This window comes from Gadus chalcogrammus, chromosome 1 (assembly GCF_026213295.1).
Source record: "Gadus chalcogrammus isolate NIFS_2021 chromosome 1, NIFS_Gcha_1.0, whole genome shotgun sequence".
Taxonomy (NCBI): Eukaryota; Metazoa; Chordata; class Actinopteri; order Gadiformes; family Gadidae; genus Gadus; species Gadus chalcogrammus.
Window position 1 is genome coordinate 17,273,694 of NC_079412.1, and position 23,391 is coordinate 17,297,084.

General features: G+C 40.9%; 2 protein-coding genes across 2 annotated transcripts; one reads left to right on the plus strand and one right to left on the minus strand.

The window, feature by feature from the left end:
* Positions 1 to 3,342: 3,342 nt before the first annotated feature.
* LOC130384947 (cadherin-like protein 26) lies at positions 3,343 to 13,476 on the plus strand. The gene is made up of 20 exons (XM_056593362.1): positions 3,343 to 3,456; positions 5,805 to 5,924; positions 6,031 to 6,177; positions 6,357 to 6,501; positions 6,697 to 6,869; positions 6,997 to 7,128; positions 7,253 to 7,435; positions 8,628 to 8,935; positions 9,106 to 9,248; positions 9,349 to 9,579; positions 9,719 to 9,955; positions 10,078 to 10,196; positions 10,301 to 10,372; positions 10,668 to 10,712; positions 10,848 to 10,889; positions 11,006 to 11,047; positions 11,150 to 11,170; positions 11,282 to 11,323; positions 11,412 to 11,480; positions 11,590 to 13,476. The coding sequence occupies exons 1-20, from the start codon at positions 3,421 to 3,423 to the stop codon at positions 11,794 to 11,796; spliced, it is 2,514 nt and encodes an 837-aa protein (XP_056449337.1). The 5' UTR covers positions 3,343 to 3,420; the 3' UTR covers positions 11,797 to 13,476.
* A 5,948-nt stretch (positions 13,477 to 19,424) lies between these two features.
* mtg2 (mitochondrial ribosome-associated GTPase 2) lies at positions 19,425 to 22,162 on the minus strand. Its single transcript, XM_056593418.1, has 6 exons — positions 21,666 to 22,162; positions 21,426 to 21,573; positions 21,144 to 21,259; positions 20,822 to 21,040; positions 20,450 to 20,588; positions 19,425 to 20,359 (listed from the first exon to the last, which is right to left on the minus strand). The coding sequence occupies exons 1-6, from the start codon at positions 21,894 to 21,896 to the stop codon at positions 19,986 to 19,988; spliced, it is 1,227 nt and encodes a 408-aa protein (XP_056449393.1). The 5' UTR covers positions 21,897 to 22,162; the 3' UTR covers positions 19,425 to 19,985.
* Between the last annotated feature and the right edge of the window lie 1,229 nt (positions 22,163 to 23,391).

Below are 23,391 nucleotides of genomic sequence, written 5' to 3' on the forward strand. Positions count from 1 at the left end.
AGTGGGCAACTAACACAGTATTCAAAGACGTTCCCTAAATTCAGCCGTGGTGCAGAGTTACAGCCACTCCGAGCCAGTCGCACATTGAGCTTCCCCCAAATGTGCTGTTTCGGTGGGCGTGTCAAGGAGGAGGGTGGGGGTGTGGCCCTGAGCAGCTTGCAGCCACCATGCGCTCTGTTTACAGTGGATGTATCGCAATGGCGAGGCGCACACCCTTTAGCCGTGTTCTGTAAATATTCTAGAACACACGGGAGTCCTGGAGCTCTATATCTAAATATTATCATATAGCCTACACAGATATCTATATCATATAATATATTATCACGGCCAAAAGCTGTGTGAGCCGATATTATGAATCTCAAACGACCGCGTTGGGTTCTCCGACGTTCCTGGTTCTTCAACGTCCACATCAATGTGAATACACACACTGTAACGCAAGTGTTTCTTGTTGGTTCTTTGACTTGTCTTGTATTTCCACAACGAGACTGTCGTGGGGGTTATCTGAGCCATGGTTGAGAAGGAATTGGGGGAAAGGAACTTTGGTTTGACTCGCTGAAGTACATGAACTGCGACATGCCGCCGGTTGCCGCGAGGCACCATCGCCCGGCAGCGGGCAGCCGGCAGCGCGCGGTTCAGTCGACTTCAGGTTGATGTGAAAGTGGAAGAACCAGAGACGTCGCAGAACCCGACAAAGTCGTTTGTGATTCATAATATCGTCTGGAGGCGCACACAATATGTTATATGATATAGATATCTATGTATTATATGATATTATTTAGATATAGAGCTCCAGGACTGTAACGCAAGTGTTGTACACTTCCTTGTTATTTGGATAACCGTTCTGCTGTTGGTGTGATGGCGCATAACACGAATGAATGAATTGGGGGGAAGGAACTTTGGCTTTGACTCCCTCAAGAACATGAACCACGACATGGAGGAGAAAGGGATTGTTGGCGGCGAATGTCTCCCGCTTGAGCCCCGCTGAGGGACCACCGCCGGAGGCGGAGGTGCATAAGCGCTGCCCGGCAAAGATCCCTTTCTCCTCCTTGTCGTGGTTCATGGTCTTGAGGGAGTCAAAGCCAAAGTTCCTTCCCCCCAATTCATTCTCAACCTTGGCTGAGATAACCCCCAATACGAGTCTCGTTGTAGAAATACCAGAGACGAGAGTCCGACGTGATGCGCCATCACACCAACAGCAGAACGGTTATCCAAATAACAAGGAAGTGTACAACACTTGCGTTACAGTCCTGGAGCTCTATATCTAAATAATATCATATAATACATAGATATCTATATCATATAACATATTGTGTGCGCCTCCAGACGATATTATGAATCACAAACGACTTTGTCGGGTTCTGCGACGTCTCTGGTTCTTCCACTTTCACATCAACCTGAAGTCGACTGAACCGCGCGCTGCCGGCTGCCCGCTGCCGGGCGATGGTGCCTCGCGGCAACCGGCGGCATGTCGCAGTTCATGTACTTCAGTGAGTCAAACCAAAGTTCCTTTCCCCCAATTCCTTCTCAACCATGGCTCAGATAACCCCCACGACAGTCTCGTTGTGGAAATACAAGACACGTCAAAGAACCGACAAGAAACACTTGCGTTACAGTGTGTGTATTCACACACACACATGTGGCGCTCGCACGGTCGAGTCTCATTGGCGGGCCAACGTCTCTGGGCGGGCCAGGCAGATTAAGGGGAGGAGCTGAGATTCCTCATGACGTCATGAGCACAGATTTCCAAATCAGCGCGCTTGAGCCTCCGTTTTTTCAAAGGCGAGCAGAACAGCTAGTGCTCGTTTTACACCAAACGCAAGTTTTAGCCACTGGGGGACCATAGGCAGGCTAGGGGAACTCATATTTATGTTAGAAAACTTCATAAATTGAGATTTTCATGTCATGGGACCTTTAATAAGCATTTCCTCGACCGATGTGAATATATTCTGCAGCTAATTTAATCTTTGCTTGAGAAACGCTGTGGTAGTTTCCAACACAACGATTTCTCCCGATTAGGACACATACATGATTAATGACTAAACAATGACCAAAACACCATGACTACCTGAAGCATTCCTATATTCGTGGAGGCGGCCATTGGGATGTGATGCCACATTGTCCCAGTAGGCGACCGAGAAGGGGATGTGGTGTTATTGGTTGATATGGTTGTTTGCTTTGCATTACAGCGATGAGGCTGGCAAGACCTTGACCAATCTCTGTCTGTGTCATACGCAGCATATAACGGCAGTCTGGTGCAGGACAGCCTTGCAGTGGATGTCTTTTAACTAATGCAGTATTCTTGGGGCAACTCATCAATGGGTGAATTCAAATACATTGTGTGTAATTGTGCTGGTGTTTATCATCAGCAAGCGAGCAGAACCACAAAATATCCTTTTACATAAATGGGCAAATAGTAAACAAGCATTGACAAACAAAACAGAAAGAAAATGGCTGCCAGCATCTATGGTCAGTAGAAACTAACTAATAATACATATTTACATACATACATACAAACTTAATAGAGTTATTAGCTAAATAAGTTCCATAGGCTTTCTCATACTTTAATCAAGTGCAGACACGCTTAAATGTATCACAATTAAAACAAAATAGTTGCTCTTGGACAACAGGTGGAAAACACTGCAGCTGAATCCTGGTGAGTTGGTTGGCTAAATCAAGTGCTCTCATTCAACATTACTGCCATGTAGGCCTACTGTAAATATATCAACATTGTTGTCAGAGGGAAGAATCAGGACACGTTTACAGTGACATTAAGTTTTCTTTAAAATCACAAGTTCTACAGCCTCGTGACATTTTTTCCACGTTTCAAATAAAAATAATAGTCAGCCCCTCTGCTCTGCATTAAACACGCAACTTCCTGGTTTCACTTCCTGGTCAGGAATCACTCAAATCATAGATTAAATGTATTGGTAATACAATTACCAGTATGGTTCGGTATGGTTCCACTCTTTTCTGGTGCTCCCTGCTGTAGGATTTAAAGCATGACATATGTCAGATACAGGAGATTACCAGCACCAGCATGGACCAGTAAAAACAAGTGCTCTCTGCCAACAGTTACGGGACTTCCCATAAAACCAACAAGACACACACGCACGCACGCACGCACGCACGCACGCACGCACGCACGCGCGCACACACACACACACACACACACACACACACACACACACACACACACACACACACACACACACACACACACACACACACACACACACACACACACACACACACACACACACACACACACACACACAAGCCATCCTTTCATATTTTTTTTTATCTCTTAATCAGCATTTGCTCCTCCCATGTGAATATATTCTGCACCTCATATATCTTTGCTTATTTTTTACAAAGACACAGACACAGCAAGCTTTAGTGCTGTTCTGCTGTACTCCCAACATGGACACAATATCTTCCAGCTTCCTCGTCATCCTGGTAAGGTTGTAGAGTCTGTTCCTTAGTATGTTCAATAACTTGCATACAGTTTATACACTGCTCATTTGTTGCTTTTTATAATATGCATTCCAGTTCATCCATGGCACGGTGGAGGGCATTCAAGCGCATTAAAACATTGTACATAGTTTCCTCAGGAATGCTCTTGCATATCCAGTTGCGTACGTTTTGAGCCCAGCCAGACGTCGTTTAACCCACCGCAAACCTCTAGTATATTAACATTTGACTGCATACAAATGCGGTGCCATAAGGACATGGTGACTAATGTATGATAATAAGCATTATTGGCCCTTAACATTAGAAATCATAATCTACACTGCCTCAAAAGGCTATTGGCCTAAGCAAAACCAGTAGCGGCATATACTTTTCCCTGAACTTGTAAACGTTGCAAACATGCAAAAAATATTTATATATTTATGTGGCATGCAGTCCAATGCTTAAAATATATCTGTGGCATTCAGTTGGCCATGCTGTGGTGAAATGTGTGTAACATATGACCAAGTGTTTCTTTCTGTTCAATAGAAACAACTTTATCAATCCCCTGTAAGAGAAATTTGTTAATGTTTGTCCCTAAGAAACAATAATGGTAAAAAAAAAATACAAAACATGACGGTAACTCTAAAGTCACTTCCGCCAATGCAAAGAGACCAGAACGGAGTAGGAGAGGGCGTAGCCTAATAAAGGCGGCTGCATGCTTCAGCGTTGGTGTTACGTTGTTGCGCAAAATTTACTCAGAGCAATTCATTGCATAGTTTTTATGAAGCGATGCATGAAAATAATGTTTAATATATCAAGTGAGTTTATATAATTAGTACAAATTAGGGAGTTCCAATTCAAGTTCAACTGGTGACTCAACATAGTTCTGCTCAATGTGTGTATTTTTTTTTCGGCGGCTGCATGCTTCAGCGTTGGTGTTACGTTGTTGCGCAAAATTTACTCAAAGCAATTCATGCTCCCTTTAAGGTTGCGCGTGTTTTTCGTTGAAGACGACCTCGAGAATGACGTCTTTGTCTGTGGGAGTCGTTGGTTTGTTTATGTGCCAAAGTTTGATGATCTCCTTTCGCGAGTCATCCGATATCTTCCCGACTCTCACCAAAACCGGCCCTTGTCAGGGAGCAGCTGGCAGATTATTTTTTGTCAGATGCTGGCGTGTTTCCCCACCAGTACAATGTGCTACGATTGGGTATGCGCACTGACCAATAAATATATATACATTGGTCACTTGGAAGCATGACTTTTGATTCATTAGTTATCATGTTACACAAGTTACCTAATTTGGTTTACGTCAAACTCATTAATTCATATCCATGTAAAATGTTTATACAACAGCTACTGCCTTGACAGATGAATGAATTATTTAAGTGTAGGCCTATAGCCAAAGGCTTTAAGCTATAGCGCATAATGTCCACATAAATGATATGGTACTAGGCAGCATTATTAGAGAAAAGGGGTTTATTTATCAAATACAGAAAATAGTCCCACCATACACGCACACATTTTTCATTCACTACACACTCACGCTTTCAAATTTCATTCACTCAAAGAGGCTACTGAACTTATGTTTCACACAGAACATGAACACTTATGTTTCACATAGAACGTGAACACAAAACATTACGTAATTAATTCAAATAGGCTAACACTAAAACAAATAAGGCCAGTAGGCAGTAGGCCTAATAGAACGAATATCGGGTGACAAGATCATTAAAATGGCTCACAATCCCGCATCAGCTGTTTGATGTCGCGCATCAAAATAGCACTTTGCCCCTGTGGAAGGGTTCGCATAAAGGGTTCACATAATTATGTGCCAGATCGTGTGGTAGGTGGCGGTATGAAAACAGGAAATGTGATACTCCAGACAGGAAGTAGTAACCAGACGAGCAGACCAATCACAGCCTTGCAGGCTGCGCGGCTCGCGTAAAAGCTTAAGTAAAAAATTACGCAAGTCTAGAAAAATCGCCCGACGCACGCAAGACGTGAGAAGTCGCGCAAGGGGTGCGCAAGGGCGGTCAAGGGCCTCTTGCGCTTGCGCTTACGCTTACGTAACTGAGCATAAATCGGCCTTAACTCGTTTGTGAACTACCCAGAGAAACGCAACTCAAATTGAATGTGAACATGTATGAGCCTTTAATAAAATCCCGGACGATTTTGAAAAAATAAGACGTCTGGTCACCCTACGTACGGGGAACCCATTTGATTGCTGTTCCACTGTTAAATAGCGGCGCAAATTGGTGGGGGCTATCCTGGTAATTTCTCTGCGTGTGAGCGTGTGCATGGGTTGAAATGCGTGTGTGAATTGAGAGCCCCGATTGACAATGCTTTTGTTTTAGTTTCTAGGAATAAACTATTCATCGTCAGATATTTTGCATCGGCAGAAAAGAACCTGGATAATAGATACCTTTTCAATCGAAGAGGAATACAGTGGAACTCATCCGTATGAACTCGGCAAAGTGAGTAAAATGGATGTTAACACAATAGGCTACTTTCTTTTTTGAGCACAGTGATGCAGTGACTGTGAGACATTCATATTTTCTGCTGATTTGACACCTTCCTCAGATTGAACTGGCGAATAAGTTCACACTTATGAAGCTGCATGGTCAAGGAGTCGATGAGGAGCCCAAGGGGAAACTGAACATTGACCCAAACACAGGGATTATCACCGTGCTCGGCAAATTGGACTATGAGAAAAACCAAAAACTTATGGTTTGTTTCAATTCATAAAGTGCTTATTTTTTGATATGTGTTCTTATTTAGGACATCAATATGTGGCAAGAAAACTTTGCATATGTTTATATATATATATATATATATATATATATATATATATATATATATATATATATATATATATATACATAGGCCTACTTTTTTTTTAATTTCAGATGAAATTTGAGGCAGTCGACAGAGTTACAAACGTCGTGGACACCAAACTTTCTGTTGAGGTGCAAATCTTGGACGTAAATGACAATGTTCCTACTTTTACACAAACGTATTATATGGTCCATATGAAAGAGTCAGCCCCACAAGGTAAATACATTCTGTATTACATGTAAAGATGATATACATTGCATTATATAATTACAATATATAACCTCCATTTCTATATACATATATATATATATATATATATATATATATATATATATATATATATATATAGGCCTATATATATATATGGTTGGGCAGTTTAAACACATTTCTTCTTTCTCCCAATTTGGCTAGGTTCATATGTGATGGTTGTCTCTGCCACGGATTTAGACAACAGAAACACCAAGAATGGCACGTTTGGCTTCAAGATTGTGTCCGTCACCCCAGAGCCCTCTGACCTGGAATTCTACATGGAAAAGAACAGTGGTTATGGAAACATCTCATTTAGAGGGTGTCTGGACTATGAGGTGATAGACGTTTAGTATGTCATTATATCAGGGTTTTTTAAAAAAAAAATCATTTTTTCTTTTATCATGCAAGAAACAGACAAACAAACAGACATGTTTTGGACCAACTCTTTTTTCCGACACTCAGAAATCAAAGACGTACACTATCCTGGTGGAGGTGAAAGACCACGGGGAAGCGATTCAGCTGTCAAGCACCTGCACCGTGGTCGTCAATATCGATGACGAAAACAACCACCTTCCCGTCTTCACGGGGCCCTCGGTCAGCAGGTTCTCTTTCCTATGCCCCCCTTGTGGCGTCAAAGTTCAATGGTTGTGTTACATATAATATACAGCATATGTTATTATTGTTATTGTTTGATTTGTCAAACATTTATAAATCTCAGCAAAGTGCAACTCTGGAAGAAGGGATAGTAGGCGTGGAGGTTTTACGCATGCAAGCGACGGACAGAGACACCAAGGGCACAGATGCCTGGAAGGTCAATTATGTCATCCATGGAGAAAGTGGTGTAAACTTCAGAATCGTCACAGATCCAGAGACAAATGAAGGGGTCTTGTCCGTGATAAAGGTATTTTGCTTTTTAAGTATAGATTTCTAATACATTGTTTGTTTTTTTAAGTGCAGAGTGTGACACAATGTTGCCCCAGATCTCTACCCAATCATTTACCGGCATAGAGAGAATGTTGTTGTTTAGCTTACAGCATGATTTAGTATGGAATGTAATGACATGTTTATTTAGCTGTTTTTAAGATGTTGTTTGAAGCACAAATGTATTAGATTAAACTGTGCACACAGAGCTGCATGCATCCACAAATGTGCAAGAAGAATACTGCATATACAGGATTCAAGTGCACAGAATATAATTCATTCACAGCTTGGCAGGAAAAAAAACATTGGACGGAAGTGTGTGTACTTCGAGCAGCCAGCTGGAACATTGTACAAGATACAAGATACAAGATTGTTTATTGTCATATACACAATGGAAACATAGTTTACACTGGGCAATGAAATTCTTAATTTGAAGTTCCCTTCACACAAAATATGCTTAAAATAGAAGTAGATAAATAAACTAAACTACTAAAAATATCTGTACATTGAGCAGAATTTAGTTAAACAAAAACAGTTAAATATAAGGTGCTGTTTAGCATGTGCAATGTTCGCGTACAGCAGAAGGCCCTGAAAGACATTGAAATATCTTTGTTTACACTTTGTTTACATTGAAGTGTAAACAATACTGCCTGAGTATAGAACTGAAACTGAGGGGTATTTAAAGGTATTTTTGATCGCTGAAACAAAGATGTGGTAGAATTTGTTCATCACATTGGTGTGATGAGTCGTAACACCAATTGGTAAGGCAAAGACATACCAATTCTTAAACCACTACATAAACTACTGGCATATCAAAGGCCTTATTATCAATCCATCCATCTGCTATGCTTCTGGAGGCAACAGGGCATGTATAGGGCAGTCCAGCTGATACATGGAAGGCCTTGCTCGACCCACACTTAGCCATGCTCTACCTTTGTTCACTACCCAAAATGTTTTGCCATAGGTGACAAAGGATTGAATACACAGATATAGATTTCCACAAAGTGCTCCCTTGTAGTAAATATAAACCATCTGCTACGTTTTTCTATTATGGAGCTTTGCTAATGTCAAAAAATCATGAATCTGTTGAGTTTTAAAACTCTCAACCTTACAGGTCTAGAATCGTACCTACAACACCTTAATCCATTCTTTCCTCGTTTTTTTTCTCACAGCCCTTGGACTACGAGGACCAATCGCTTTTGAACTTGACCATTAGTGTGGAGAATTATGGGAAATATTTTTCATGCCAGGTTGTGAACAAGAATGTAAACAGCAATGGTCATTGGAAAGTGTTGACAACGAATGAGAAGCCTGAGCTGTCCACAAAGGTTGTAATATTGAATGTTTTAGATGTGAACAGCGCACCCGTATTCAAGCCCGAGAACAAAACAGTGACGGTGTATGAGGACATTTCTGTTGGGTATAATCTAGGGTCTATGACAGCAGTTGACAGGGATGTGGCACATGGAAACAAGATTCGGTGAGTTTGAAACATACATCCTCTATTTCTATACCGACATATAGGAAAATTCATTTTTGAGAGACCCCTTGCATGTCTTAATCCTTAAGCTTTTGCTACTTTTTGAATGAGGATAAAATATTGATGATTAATCACTAAAAAATTTACTGACAATATCCTATGTCTTCCAGTTATTTCAAAGGAGAGGATCCTGCCAAATGGGTGACTGTGGATCCAAAGAACGGTGTCATAACAACGGTCAAAACATTAGACAGAGAATCATCTGATGTTAAAAAAGATATCTATGCAGTCACTGTTTTGGGTGTTGACGACGGTACGAACCTTTGAAGTTGTGTCCAATAAAATGCCACCATCCAAACTGTAAGCAAATCCGAAGATCTATTGGTTGTTTTGTTTTTCTCTATGATTCACAGGTGAGCCTCCGGCAACTGGAACCGGAACCCTGTTCATACACCTGAGAGACCGAAATGACAACACTCCCCTACTGGACGCCACATCGATTGGAATATGCATCTCCGATAACGACGCGGATTCCAAAGCAAACATCACTGCCTTTGATCATGATGTGGAGCCCTTCGCCGGGCCCTTTACCTTCAAACTCCTCGGAGACGTGAAGGACAAGTGGAGGATTGAGCCTGAATATGGTAACTGCACCCCTCCCATGAGCATATGAAAATGTACCATTAAAAAAAGGCATGTTTGAAGACATAAAAAGAGAATCCATAGAGTTCAGCGTGTGAACCGGCGCCTGTCCTCTCCTGGTTCCCCCCGGCTGTGTCACAGGGTACTCTGTCAACCTCTTCCGGGAGGACCGGATCCCCAGCGGGCAACATGTGGTTCAGCTGAAGGTGTCTGATCAGCAGGACAACTCTGCTCTGCACAACATCACCGTGATTGTGTGTGAATGCGCGGCTACCAACATCGGGGGTATGCCCAGCTGTCTGGAACGCCAACGCTCCAGCTCCATCGGTTTCAGCGGAGCCGCTCCGATAGGGTTTATTGCCATTCTTCTCCTACTAGGTAAAAAATAAAAAGAGAGAGACTGCTATTACACTACTGCACTTCAAGACTGACTGATGTGATACTAATGTTTGCTGTGTGGTTATTGTTGTTGTTGTTTTTGTTGTTGTGTTCTATCTCAGGTATATTGCTTTTGGGGATTCTACTATCGTGCAAGAAAGAGGTTATGCTCATGCCAGATGAAGGGACGGAACAAAACCTGATTTGCTCAAACTCAGAGCAGCGGGGAAGCGACTGCAAGGTTATAATACTTGACGCAACACAAATGAGTTAAGGATTAACAAGAATGTAAATGTTTTAATATGAATGTGAGTCATGAACAACAACATCCTATTATATTGACAGATGTCATTGAAAGCCTTACACGAGAGGGAGGACAGGATCCAGAGGACTTGCGTGCACGACATTGGCTACCAGGTCATTCATTTACACGATTATTTATGACTAATACTGTTGTTCAATAGAGCCCTGGGCTCCATTAAGTCTATCTCATGGTTGCATACAATAAATGTAGGTTCACTTTTCTGATAATATTTAATAAGGGTTTATCTTTTGTTCTAGGTTTCCAAATATGAAACTAATCATTGTTTTACAAGGACAAATTAATGAAAAATAATTAAATAAACCTGTCCACATTTACCGTTACTGTACCGTTATTATGCATGATATCCACATTGAATAATTTTTTCTCATACTATTTTATCATTTTTAGTTCCAGACTGCTGATTTGGATAACGATGTCTTTCCAAAGTTGAACGTACGTAAAAAAAAAAATACATAAAAGAACAATCTCTGCTTTTATCTAATTTAATTATGCTTTTTCATAATAAAGTACTAATACATTTATTGCTACATTTATCATAATATTTCACAAAATCGTATTTTATTCCAGACTTCCTTTTGCGACACTCACAATGGCTATACAAGTGCAAACGTATGTAAACACAACGAAATGCAATGACTTTTTTGTGTATTATCCCATTTTGGCATGAAAAACTTTTCATGCAAACTTTTCTCATAATATTTCTTTATTTCTTCTTCTTTCTTCAGTCTTTCATGGGGGGAGCTCAAACTGGCTCAACTAGGATAAACGTATGTACAAATAAATATAAATAACCACAAACATCATGTTTTGGCATGAAAAACCACGCGTTAACCTTTCTCCTAATATAATATAATTTTCTATTTCTCCAGTCTTCCATGAGAAGAACAAACGTATGTACTAATGAATAAATAAAATAACCATCTTATTTAATTAATGTTTGCATCAAATACAAGTCAAAAGTCACTTATCTCATAAAACTTCAAAATGTTATTTTGTTCCAGGTTTCCTTTCGGGGAACTTCGAACGGCTACACAGGGACCAACGTATGTACAAATGAATGAGCCCTCCATTATTTGCCATTCCTGTTTTTCTGACACCTTTCACAACATGGTCATATTTCTTCCCATGCAGGGCGAACATCGTGCCGCTTTGGAAGACATTTTAGAGCAACGCAACTACCTGCAACAATTTATAGACAGGGTAATAATGATACTAATTAAAAAAGATATAGTTATATTACATATGTTGACTTGTATGAAGCGCTTGCTTGATTGATTGGTTACAACATGCTTTGGCCGTCTGTGTGCAGAGAGTCGGGATCCTCCAGGCCCCAGGGGAGGAGTTGGGAGACTACGCCCCTCACCTGTACGGTGAGGAGGGCCACCCAGACAGCAGCCAACCGCTGGAGCCCATACCCATCCAGGAGGTCTCCTTCCACCCAGACATGCTGCAGTACCTGGACACAAAATTCAACACGCTGGCCTCCCTCTGCAGCCCCGAAATTAAATCCTCGTAAACATGTACGTGAGCACACAGATGCATGCATAGACGCATTTGCACCCACCCACACCCACACACATAACACCCTGGTATCGGAACCAACGGATAAACTTCTAAGTAAATATTTGATTAAATTATTTAATAATTAATTAACTCCCACAGCCCAAGGTGAACAACAGTGTGTAATACACTGCTTTATTGAATGAATTACTTTCAAATATTTGTTTGAAATATTTGGCCCAGTAAGACAAAAGAAGTTTAACATAGTTTGTTAAACATAGTGTGACAAGTTAGTAGTTTTTCTTAGACTGCCAAATTCCACCAAGTGGAATGACTTAAATCACTAAGATATATGTACTGAAATATATGTCTATTTTTTGTGTAGTGTACAGTTATTTAGTGTAAAGCTCTGTGTGCTTTCCTGTCGCGTGAACATGATTTATTGAAAATAATTTGACTGCCTTGTCTGCCTCTTAATCTCTGGAACTAAGTGGGTTCACACAAGTTCACACATTCCTTGGAACTATCTTGATGCATTTCACCATAACATTAACAATAAACAACACTGGTTCCATCATGGTTATTCTAGCATTTTTGGTCAGGAAGTACCAAGATGGTGGCTTGCACTTATCTGATCGAAACCTTGATATTATCTATGTATTTCAGAAAAATAGAGATAACCATAATAATATTTTAAGTTGTTGCTTCTTTTTGCTACTTGGTCATAAAGCTCTTTTTTGTAGCTGGACTTTAATTTTGGTTGTAGGTTTGTTATTTATTATGGGCTATTATTGTAAGCAACTGTGTAAAAAAGCATCTGAATGTAATGCATATGTTGCCAAGTATGGAATCTTAGCAAGAATTAGTCCTGTCTGTGTTGTGAGATTGTGGTAAATGGGGCGCATGGCAAATTACAATATAGCTGGGGAGCCCCAAAGTGACAATTTTTCATCATCATTTCATAATTTCTTTACTCTGCTAGTGGGTCTGTTTTTTAGGAGGAATTTAAGTTTTTTTACCCTGTTAACTAGATGATAATTAGGCTTAGAGCCCCTGATAACCTGTGCAAAACAAAACAAAAAGTATGTAAAAGTCGAATGTCTTATTCAGCCTATAACCATATTTGTATACGAAGAAACTTTCATAAAAAAAAATAAAAAAAGTGTGACTTCAACCGGTGTGGGTGTCAGAATGACTCGGCTGCCAGATCGACTCGGGGTCCTAGATGCGCGATAATGACGCACTTCCTGTAAACTCTGTCTCTTAAATGCGCTTCAGCGTTTCATTCATTCCCATGTTATTCCCAAGTATTAACTATCTTTTGTTTTCTAATCTATGAATAATAATCTAATGTACAAATTATTGATGCATATACTTGGGTTATATATAAAAGAAGAATCGGCTAACTCCATCCACTGAACGGGGCGATACACTTTATTTCCAGCGCTCCCAACACGGAGTCAAAACAGCGTCCCAGACACAGACACTTCCGTACTTCTTACAAAGGCCCCTTCCGCCTTCCCTCTATATAATTCATCCAATTTATTTTGCTGAATAATTACAGACTAAATTTCACTTTCAGTTAAATTTTCTGGTGTTTTTTGGTAATCTGTGTTATCTCTAATATTATTTTTTCCTCCTCAGCTCTTTTAGCTGTAAATATAGAACTTCCGTATGCTCTTAAATATTTTGACACCTCAAATTTAAAAAGTTCCCAACTACTAAATCTTTTATCAATTACAGCGTTATGCAAAAAGCGTTCAATCAAAGACTGAGCTGTTTTGATCACAACCTCGTGCGTTAGGATGGAGCTATTTAATTTCAAATATGAACCCATTCTCTGCGAAATATTGTTGTAATTGTTCAGTGAAGTATTTATTGAGATAGCTTTGTGATCAGTTAGGGGTGTTGTAAGAATATTGACCTTAATGTCATTATTGTCTAAACAGTTGGAAATCAGCCAGAAATCTATTCGTGATAAACTAGTACAAGCCTTATTATTCCAAGTATATGAACTCATTCCAGGATTTTTTTCTCCCATTAATATTAATAAATTTGGATATTTCGACAACCAATGTAAAATGTGGATTTCCAAATCATCCAATAAAATGTCATTCTCTTGTTTTGAATTATACCCATGAATATTGACGAGTAAAATTATAGTATAATTTATGTCAACAATCAAAATAAAGTAATGACCATTTGGGTCATCCTTAGAATGTAAAATATTCCCATCGAAACAGTTCTTTAAAGTAGCAGCACCAGCTGCTCTTTCTGTACCATTCAAGAACCAAATGTCATAACCCCATTGTGCTTTCCATAAAGATGCATCATCTATAACTGAATTCGTTTCCTGGAAAAAGAAAAGTCCGTTTTTTGCTGCTTTGTAAATAAGGATAAAGCCTTTCGTTTAACATTCTGTCTCAACCCCCTGGCATTAAGAGAAAAAACAGAAAAAGACAGTATAACAATGAAAGGTGCTATGAAATTACAGCGAACAATTTCTATCCCTTAATAATAGAAAATATATTCTAAGTAACAGTGTTAAACAATCTCCCGAACCTTTTAACAGTAAGAAAGAGAAAAAATAAGCCTTACCCACAAAAAGGTAATAAATGCTCAGCACTTAGGTGAAAACAGGAGGAGTGGTGTAGTTAGTTCAAGGTATGCATCATCTTAGGAGGATGTGTCCATTTGAGATCGGCCGGACGTGTTTATTTTGGGGGCAAAGATGGACGTACCTCCTTTCCATCGATTATCACACGAACGCCTGCAAAGTGTGCTTTTTTCCCTTCCTTCTTCGCAGCTTCTATTATGGGCCACAGTTTGTCTCGTAAAGTTTTGTCCGCAGAAGTCAGATCTTCGGCAAACGTCAACTTATTCTTTGTAAGGTATTCGCAGGTATTCGCCGTCTTCCACAGGAGGTCCCGCGTGGATCTGTTTGTGAAGCGGATGATGGTCGTTCTGGATCTCCTCATATTTTCCTGGTACCTGCCAAGCCGGTGAACGATGTCGATGTCCTCTCTGATCTTTGCATGGGCGTCAGGCACCGTGGAGCAGCAGATGTTGATGACTTTGGCCTTGATGTCCTCCTGTTACTCCTCCGGGACGCCATGGAGCCTGAGGTTCCATCTTCATTGGTATCTTTCAGCGTCATTGAGTTTGACTTCTAACTCGGACAGTTTCTGCTAATTTTTTTCAGTAGTAGTTTTAACCACCGTCATATCGGTCCTCAAAGAATCAACCTCCGCAAATGCAAAGTCAATAGACTTCTTCAGGGCGTCAGTGCTCACTGTGTTATGGTTAATCATGTTTTCAAGGTTATCTGCCGCTCATTAATTTTTGTTAAGATTATCCCAACGATGATGTTCTGTAACTCATGCAGAGACCTTTCTGCTATCTGCTTTTTTCCTTTTGGCTTGACTGGTGTATTGGGGTCAGAATCTGGCAACGGCATAGCATCTGGGCTCTGTTCGCGGCTGCGGACAGGGGCGTGAGCATAGCCATGGTCGGGGTTAGCTGCAGTCGAGGTTGTAGCTGCATAGCTAGCATGTGTCTTGGGAGAGTTAATCGGTACACCAAAAACCATACCATCAGTCGGGCGCGTTGATTATTTTTCCTTCCGTTTTGCTCCTTTATCGGAAGGCTCCATGTTGCTTGTGAAAGTGCAGGCTCCTCACTCGTGGGCAGTTTAGCTGATGCTGGATTGGCAATGATGCTGTAGTAGCCTTTGCGGCAAATACGCTACAAACTAACTTCAATAGGGTGAATTACGGTGTTAAAAGGCCGGGAGATGGAACGTTGTAGTTCACAAGACTTTTAGAACATAATAGGGGAAGCAAAAAGTCGTTGTTATGGGACAGAGCTTTTAATTTTGCTTAGCCTCGTAGACAAGCGTCAGCCTTGGTCGCCATCTTGCGTGCCCACCGGGACGCATCCTTCGAAGGGTGCACTCGAAGGGCGATTGCGTCACTGCAACGCGTCAAGGGCTGTCCCATTTCGAAGGCTCCTTCAAATGCGGCCGACAAATGCAGCCTTCTTTTCCCGGATTTGAACATGGACATATTATAATTTGAAGGATACACCAGATGTATCCTTCACAGCCCAACGAATCCCAAGATTCATTGCGCGTTGGATTTTTTTCAGTCAGAAGCTGTGTTCGAAATCGTTCCCTATCATGGATGTAGTGCACTAAATAGGGTGCACGCCATTTTCTAGGGTGTTCGAATTCTCAGTGGTCCACTATATAGGGCACTATATAGTGGACTTAAAATAGGGTGCATACGATGTTCCCTACATGTTACTCCCGTATACCACAATGCAATGCGGTTGTAATTTTCCAGGGGAGAAGAAGAAGCCGAATAACCGCGAAAACGAATACCTTTAATGATGGAGTCTCGGGCTTTCGTTTAGAAATGTCAACAATTTATTTGGGATTTAACATAGAATATTTAACATTCAAAATTAATTAAACAAGGAAATGTAACATTCAACATCAATACAACCTCCAGCTTTCGTCGTGAGTGCCCGGTTTGTTTACTTGATGTGGGCGCATCTGTCTGCGTCACACAAATACCCGGCGCATTTACTGACGCAAATGACGTTTAGAAATGTTCAGCGTAGTGTCCGAATTCTCGTTCCCTATTCCCTATATAGTGCACTATATCAGGGAATAGGGAACGAGTGTATAGGGAACGATTTCGAACACAGCTAGAGAGAGCGGAAGCGGCAGTTGCAGCAAATTGCATATTCAATGACAAAACAATTTTTTTATATTAAAATAAAGTTGGGACTATTTTAGATTTGTAAATGTATTGTCAAAGTTCAATTTCATTAACACGAACCATATAATGTTAAACTAATTAACGTTATATTTTGTATAATTATTATATAAACCGAATCAGAGTCAGAATCAGAAAACAATCGGAAATTGTTTTGTTCCAGGTGCTCCGTACAAATATAAATTACATGCATAGAAGATAAGATTATAAAAAATAGAAAATTATGAATAAAATACAATAAAATAAAAGTAAGAATAAAGTAAGAAGTGGAAATCTAAGTGAAAGTGGACATCTGAATGGGTTGTATAAAATGGCTCCATATTTCTCCTCCGCCGTCCGGTTCTAACTGCAGCTGTCAGGGTTGCTAGGTGACAGGAGCGGCGCGTCATCACGCAAGGTAAAGGGTGTTGACGGCTTGTAACGCAAACTTGAAATGCTCCGTAGGGCAGACGGGCAAAAACGTTCGTTCGGCCTTCAGCCCGGCCTTCACGGTCTACGAAGGCCACACCTTCATAGGCCACGTCCTTCGAAGGATGCGTCCCCTGAATTGGGACACAGCCCTGACACCCACACCGGTCTAGCTCTCTCATTTGATTGAATTCAGTTTGCCTGTTCCGCCCCTTGACTCATCTCAGGAATGGGTTTTTAGATTGTCGGTGCCGTTAAAGTAATAAATAAAATAATTTTACGGCACCAACAATCCAAAAACCCAGTCGAAACTAGATGGAAAAAGTGTGTAGTTCAAAACGTGGCACAGCTTCTTCGCCACCTACAGTTTCTTATGTACGATCAATCAAAAACCCAATTTTATTTCCCATAGACATTAGACCGAGGGAACCGGATCCCAGGAGGCGGGACTTATTCTTCAGAGACCTATTCACCGCTCATTTCAAGGCTATCTTGTATTAGTGGTGGATTTAATGTTTCGTTTCCACGACCCAGTTCGCGTGATTCAGTTCGCCAAGAGGAGTCGTTCGCGAATTGTTCGTTCGTTCAGTCGAGTTTCCGGTAGCACTAACTCCACTGACTCTGAGCTGAGAACCGTGCAATGGCGTCCATTCCATGATGCGATTTACCGCTACCGGAAACCAGGCTGAACGAACAAACGATTCGCGAACGACTCCTCCCAGTTCAGTCGAGTTTCCGGTGAATCAATTCACCGGAAACTAGGTGGAGGAGTCGTTCGCGAATCAGCCTAGTTTCCAGTAGCGGAGAATCGCATCATGGAATGCACGCCATTGCACGGTTCTCCGCTGAGTCAGTCAGACTCAGTGGAGTTAGTGCTACCGGAAACTCCTTCGTTCGTTCAGTTAGGTTTCCGGTGATTTGAATGGTGAACGAGACGAACAAACGAAAAGACTCGTTCATTCAAACCGGTTCGCGAACGAACGAGCCAACACTATCTTGTATAACCAAAGTGTCACAAGAGAGTCTGAGCCATGGGCTGAGCCTGTCAGCTTATTTAGGCCGGAAAAATATGCTGAGGTAATTAATTAGTCCATTGCGAGCAAAGGAACACAACAGAGACCGCCGTAGCGAAATGCACGGGTGGCCCTTCAACATCTTTCACTTGCAGAATTGGTGCCTCCATAATGATCGGAAAATAGCTATGCTCTTCTAGCATTGTGATGTGTCTCAAGAACGCTCAGTTCGTCTGTAATATTAAATAATTATTGTGCGCGAAGAAGCGCATTGCAACTTGAGTGTAACTTAGCCCACATCGGTGTGGTTAAATTAAATATCCTATATTTTTTGTATATATTTATTGCAATTCTAACTCAAGGTGATCTATCACAGCGTTTTCTTGACCTGTTCGACCAGGCAGCATAATTTGTCAGTAAAAGTGAGGAAATATGTATTGAAAAAAATGGTTACAAAACTATATAGCCCTTAATGTAAAGCAGTCTCTGTATATAGACCTGAATGAAAGTCTCTGTCGCAACAAATGAATGGTCTTTTCACCAGCGAGTGGCGCCTGTGTGTCCGACCTCAGTCAATGTAGCGGGACAACAACAGCGATGTTCTCATAATATTTCTGTGACAGTGCAAGAGGGGGCAACAGCAGGTAGAAAGCTTGTCTGTCTGGAGATTTCCTCCAAGCGGGGACATTCACTTCTTCGACAAATACCTGTAGTTACTTTTAACCCCCCAACCCCTCCTTTATGGAAAATAAATGCTTTCATATACTTACTTATTAATTACTGCCATTGATGGCTTTCTGAAAACATGTGAAACGTTTTTTTGTGGTTCTTTTGGAAAATAATTTGGCAGTTGGCAGCCGTAAACATAATAGCATGCATAGAAAAGATACGATTTCACATATTTGGCCGAGGTAAGGTCATATAAACATTAACTTTACATGATCTTTAGCCTCTGCTGTCGAAGGACCTCTCTAACCTCTGCCGGAACAAAGTCATTGCACCCTTCGAAAAAACTAATTTTGTTATACTATCTAACTCTATTGTCTGACCCAATGACAGTCCTTGATTATAGTAAACAAACACTGGAAACAGGTTTATATCTACATTCTTCATATGTTGAACGAGTCTGTTTCTAACCTTGAATGACTCCAACCACATGACTCCCATGCCTCAAGTCAAGCAGAGCAGGTTTGTTATTGTTACCATATTTTGTACCACCTTTTTTACGTGCTACTTCTCTGTCATTGAAGTTACCTGACAGTAAGTTAGGGTTAAAGTGTGAGAAAGTCTGGCAATCTTCAGAGCACTAGGCCATAAATCTCATTACCACAGCAATTTGGATGCCTGGAAAGTCAGGACAAAGTTAATAACATAGATCATGTAAATGCATTGATATACTCATAAAAGTCAGCTTTATCATTGAGCAACAATAAAGTAACTAGTCATACGCAATGTGGCAAGTTGTTTATTCTCTTTACAAATTGTCAGTAGTGACACATTTGTATCATAATAAATCTATAGATTATTCATGTTACAGAAATGTAATTATCACTTTGGCAGACCGGTTACAGAACTTTAGATGCTAAATGGAATCAAGGGTCCTAGGGCCATCCCTTTCAATAAACTAGCTTGTGGGTCATTGCTTGTCAAAGTTTGTTAAGTCAAATTGCTCAAATTTGACTTTTAACAACCTTTGAATGTCAAAATAACCCTGACATAATTGACCAATATTTTTTTCGTTTCATTATTCACAGCTACTTTACGTTAGTCTAAACAAGGATACATCTTGAATTTTCAGCCATTCAAAACCACTTGCTTCTCTTCTCTACTGCCCTAAGTTGCCCAAATCATGTTCATTGTGCATTCATTGAACATGTCTGTGAAAACAATTCAGAAATAAGCCTTTTTTTATTCATTTATTTCAAAAATATTTATTGAATAATTTAAATTGACATAACTTCTTATAAAACACCAAGTCAGTGAAAGGCTGAGCAGAGTATTTACTACCACCTAGTGGCCGGGCCGTCATAGCCGTCGTACAGCTCTCTGAGATGCAGGATCAGCTCCTCTGTGTTATGTCCCTTGAGCGCCGACAGAGGGATCACCCTCTGGGTGACCCGGCTCCTCAGAGCCTCCAGGTTGCCCCGGGCCTCGGGCAGGTCCATTTTGTTGGCTACGATGGCTTGGGGTCGTTTAGACAGACCCGGCTCATACTGGTCCAGCTCATAGCACAGCTGCTCCAGGTGAGTCCAGGGCTCTGGGGAGGACATGTCCAGGACAAACAGCAGGAAGCGGCAGCGCTCGATGTGACGCAGGAACGAGATGCCCAGGCCACGGTTCAGGTGCGCCCCCTGGATGATGCCTGGGATGTCCGCCACTGGACAAGAGTAAAAGCACCCGTTTGTTTAGCTGAGCGACAGCGTGTAAGATACCCCAGTCTCTTGGAAGCGTGAGAAAAGCATTTTACCTGCTACTTGCTCGTGGTCCCTGTACTTCACGATGCCCACATGTGGGTTCAGCGTGGTGAAGGGGTAGGCGGCGACGGCGGGCGTGGCGTTGGAGATGGCTCTCAGGAGCGAGGACTTTCCTGCATTTGGAAACCCAACCTGAAGGGGTTACACATGTTTTATTGTTCATAATCTGACCAACAAAATGACATACTGAAAACAAAACAAAAGGAGCTTATTCATGGTTGTGCAGTAGGAGACTTATTGTAAATAGGTCATCTTCTTGTACCAATGTGGTTTTCTTAATTTATAACAACACGTCCCTTTTGTGCAAAATCCTTGTAACACATCTGTTCTATAAAGACTTTGAATTCAGAAAATGGACTGCTTACCAGCCCAGCATGAGCCATGGTGCGTAGCTCAAGCTGTAAGCGCCTCTCTTGACCAGGTATTCCAGGAGTGGTCGTCATTGGCGCGCGGTTTTCATTTGAAAGAAAGAAGCGATTTCCCTTTCCTCCCATTCCACCGAACACTGCAAGATACTCCTGACCATGACGAGAGAGATCTGCTACCATTGTTCCTTCTTCTTTTACCACAGTGCCGATTGGGACCTGCAAACATAGAGACATACAGAGATGGAAATGCATTAGGTAGACGATATATCAATAGAAGCATGTGTGGATACATTTTAGAAGCAAATACACACACACCCACCAAAATGTAGGTTATGCTGCCGTTCCGACCATAACAGTTTTTGCTGCCGCCCGATTGGCCATCTTCTCCCTTATACAGTGGTACCACCTGTGCCAATGACTTCATAAGTCGGTCAACTGAAAGCAGACACATTTTGTTTTGGCAGATTTGACACAAAGCCTATATTTATTAATGAATATTAATATATATCATTATGAATATGAAAAATGTACATACAAGTACAATGTTGAATGAATTATATGGGCATTTTTAAATCACAATTATACTGGGCCAACCCTTTACCTTTGATAATGATGTTACCCCCATCACCTCCATTCCCTCCATCAGGTCCGCCCCACTCCTTTCGGGGTTCACTGAGGAAGGAGCAGACTCCTCTCCCACCTGACCCAGCCGCCAGCTTCACATTGCGGTAGTCAATAAAGTAACGTGTCTGGGGAAACATGTCATCGTAGAAAATTGGAGGATTACATTACATACAAAGTGCTGTTATCGTCTAGATATTGCATACATATGTCAGCATACCAGTTTCTTCTCAGAGAGAGGTTTCTTTTTCACGACCACTCGGGCTTTGGCACACAACGTAGCTGTAGTGCTGAGGTTTCTGATCTCTATTGCGTTCCTCTGTACCGCTGATTGTGGAAAGCTGTTGTTTAAAAGAGTCCACACGGTCCTTCTGCTTTCATGTTCACATTTCCGTCCTTGTAGTAGTGTTTTTGAAAGCACATTGTAGCTTCTCGACAATGTTTTCAACATGGTCTCATTGAGCAAAGCTAGCTAGCTACCAATGTGACCTATCGAGCAGAGAAGAGAGAACAGCTCAAATTCACAATAAAAGTTCCACTTGCAAACATTGCACATGGCACCAAAGCGAAGACTTTTATCTTGACTTAAGTAGAAAAGTAACGTATGTTTAATTTAAGAAATGTTGATAAGCTATGTATCCAGAATAGCAGCCAAGTTAGAGTTTCAAAGATGCTGTTTCCAAGCCCAAACACGACTACGGAAACACTGAAGGGTCTGAAAAGGTTTTGCTGAATATTTCTCAGGAAGTGGAGAATTAAAATATAGTATTTCAGAAAGCGTTGTAAAATAATTAAATCTTGATAATGTTGAAAATGTTCATGAATCAAATGGATCATTCTTAAAACAACATAACCTCGGCATATGACAATTGTGTGGGCAGATGGCCAGCAATATTGAAAGGTTGTTTTAATAATAACACATAACACACATAGGCCTACCACATTAAGAAACCTATAGGTATACAAATAGATAGATAATGCAATATATAACTCAAAATTCTAAATATTGTAATAAGTCTAATGTGCTTGTGCCTGTTAAAGGCTGTTATACAACAACAATTCTAATTAAATGTTTAGGTTAATGTAGAACAAATGGGCAATATGTTAAATGTATAAATTTGTATGCTTCCCTAGATAATGCAAACATTTACTTTTCTACATTTACGAGAACATACATACCGATAAAGTATTACTTATTTAAGGACACTTCTTGGCAGCAAAGAAGTGATAGCGAATGATCATGGGAAGACAAACTTTAAGGATTTTTGACAGAGATACACGTCTAGAGGCCTTGTTTAAGCCTCACCCCAGGTGAATTGTCTCTATTTCCGATACCAGGACTTGTAGTCCAAAATTACACTGCTGCCAGCAGCTTTATGGATTCATCCATATATGTGTAATCAATGTATACAGTATGTGTTGTGCAAATGAAGACTTGCGATGTGTGTGTGTGTGTGTGTGTGTGTGTGTGTTTTAACCGTATCCCAGTGCCTGTCCACTGTAGCCCTCTGTAGGGGACAACAGCTGCTGGTCAGAGCCCTGCTGGTACTGGCCCTGTGGTTTGGTGTAGACTGAGCGCCCCCTGGAGGGTAAAACACACATACATAGACAACACCTCTATACACATCCCTCCTCTAATTCAGAATGAAACATTTTGTGCAGATATTTAGTCATAATAAACCTCGGCCACATGTTTATTGCAACATGTTTGAGTCGATTTTTCAATTGGTAAGAGAGAAAGTTTCTAAGTATAGAATAAAACAAAAAGAAGAATTCTAGCTACTTCTCATCTCCTTAGTTGTCTGTCCAATCCATGATACAGTATCTGAATAATGAGCACGCACAAAATTATGCTGGTTTATGGGATCATTGGGGCTCTGAGAGTGTCCATACTGCTCTCTCTAGAACCATCTTCTGCTGTACTGCTGTGCTGATCCAGCAAGACG

Bases quoted from the DNA above. Each gene is read 5' to 3' on its own strand.
- LOC130384947 (XM_056593362.1), top strand. From the start codon at position 3,421: ATGGACACAATATCTTCCAGCTTCCTCGTCATCCTG. The intron at 9,580-9,718 runs GTAACTGCACCC...GCTGTGTCACAG, and splicing joins GAGGATTGAGCCTGAATATG to GGTACTCTGTCAACCTCTTC. The intron at 11,048-11,149 runs GTATGTACAAAT...CTATTTCTCCAG, and splicing joins CTGGCTCAACTAGGATAAAC to TCTTCCATGAGAAGAACAAA.
- mtg2 (XM_056593418.1), bottom strand. From the start codon at position 21,896: ATGTTGAAAACATTGTCGAGAAGCTACAATGTGCTTTCAAAAACACTA. The intron at 21,041-21,143 runs GTGGGTGTGTGT...CTATGTTTGCAG, and splicing joins GCAGCATAACCTACATTTTG to GTCCCAATCGGCACTGTGGT. The intron at 20,360-20,449 runs GTAAAATGCTTT...ACTCTTGTCCAG, and splicing joins GGACCACGAGCAAGTAGCAG to TGGCGGACATCCCAGGCATC.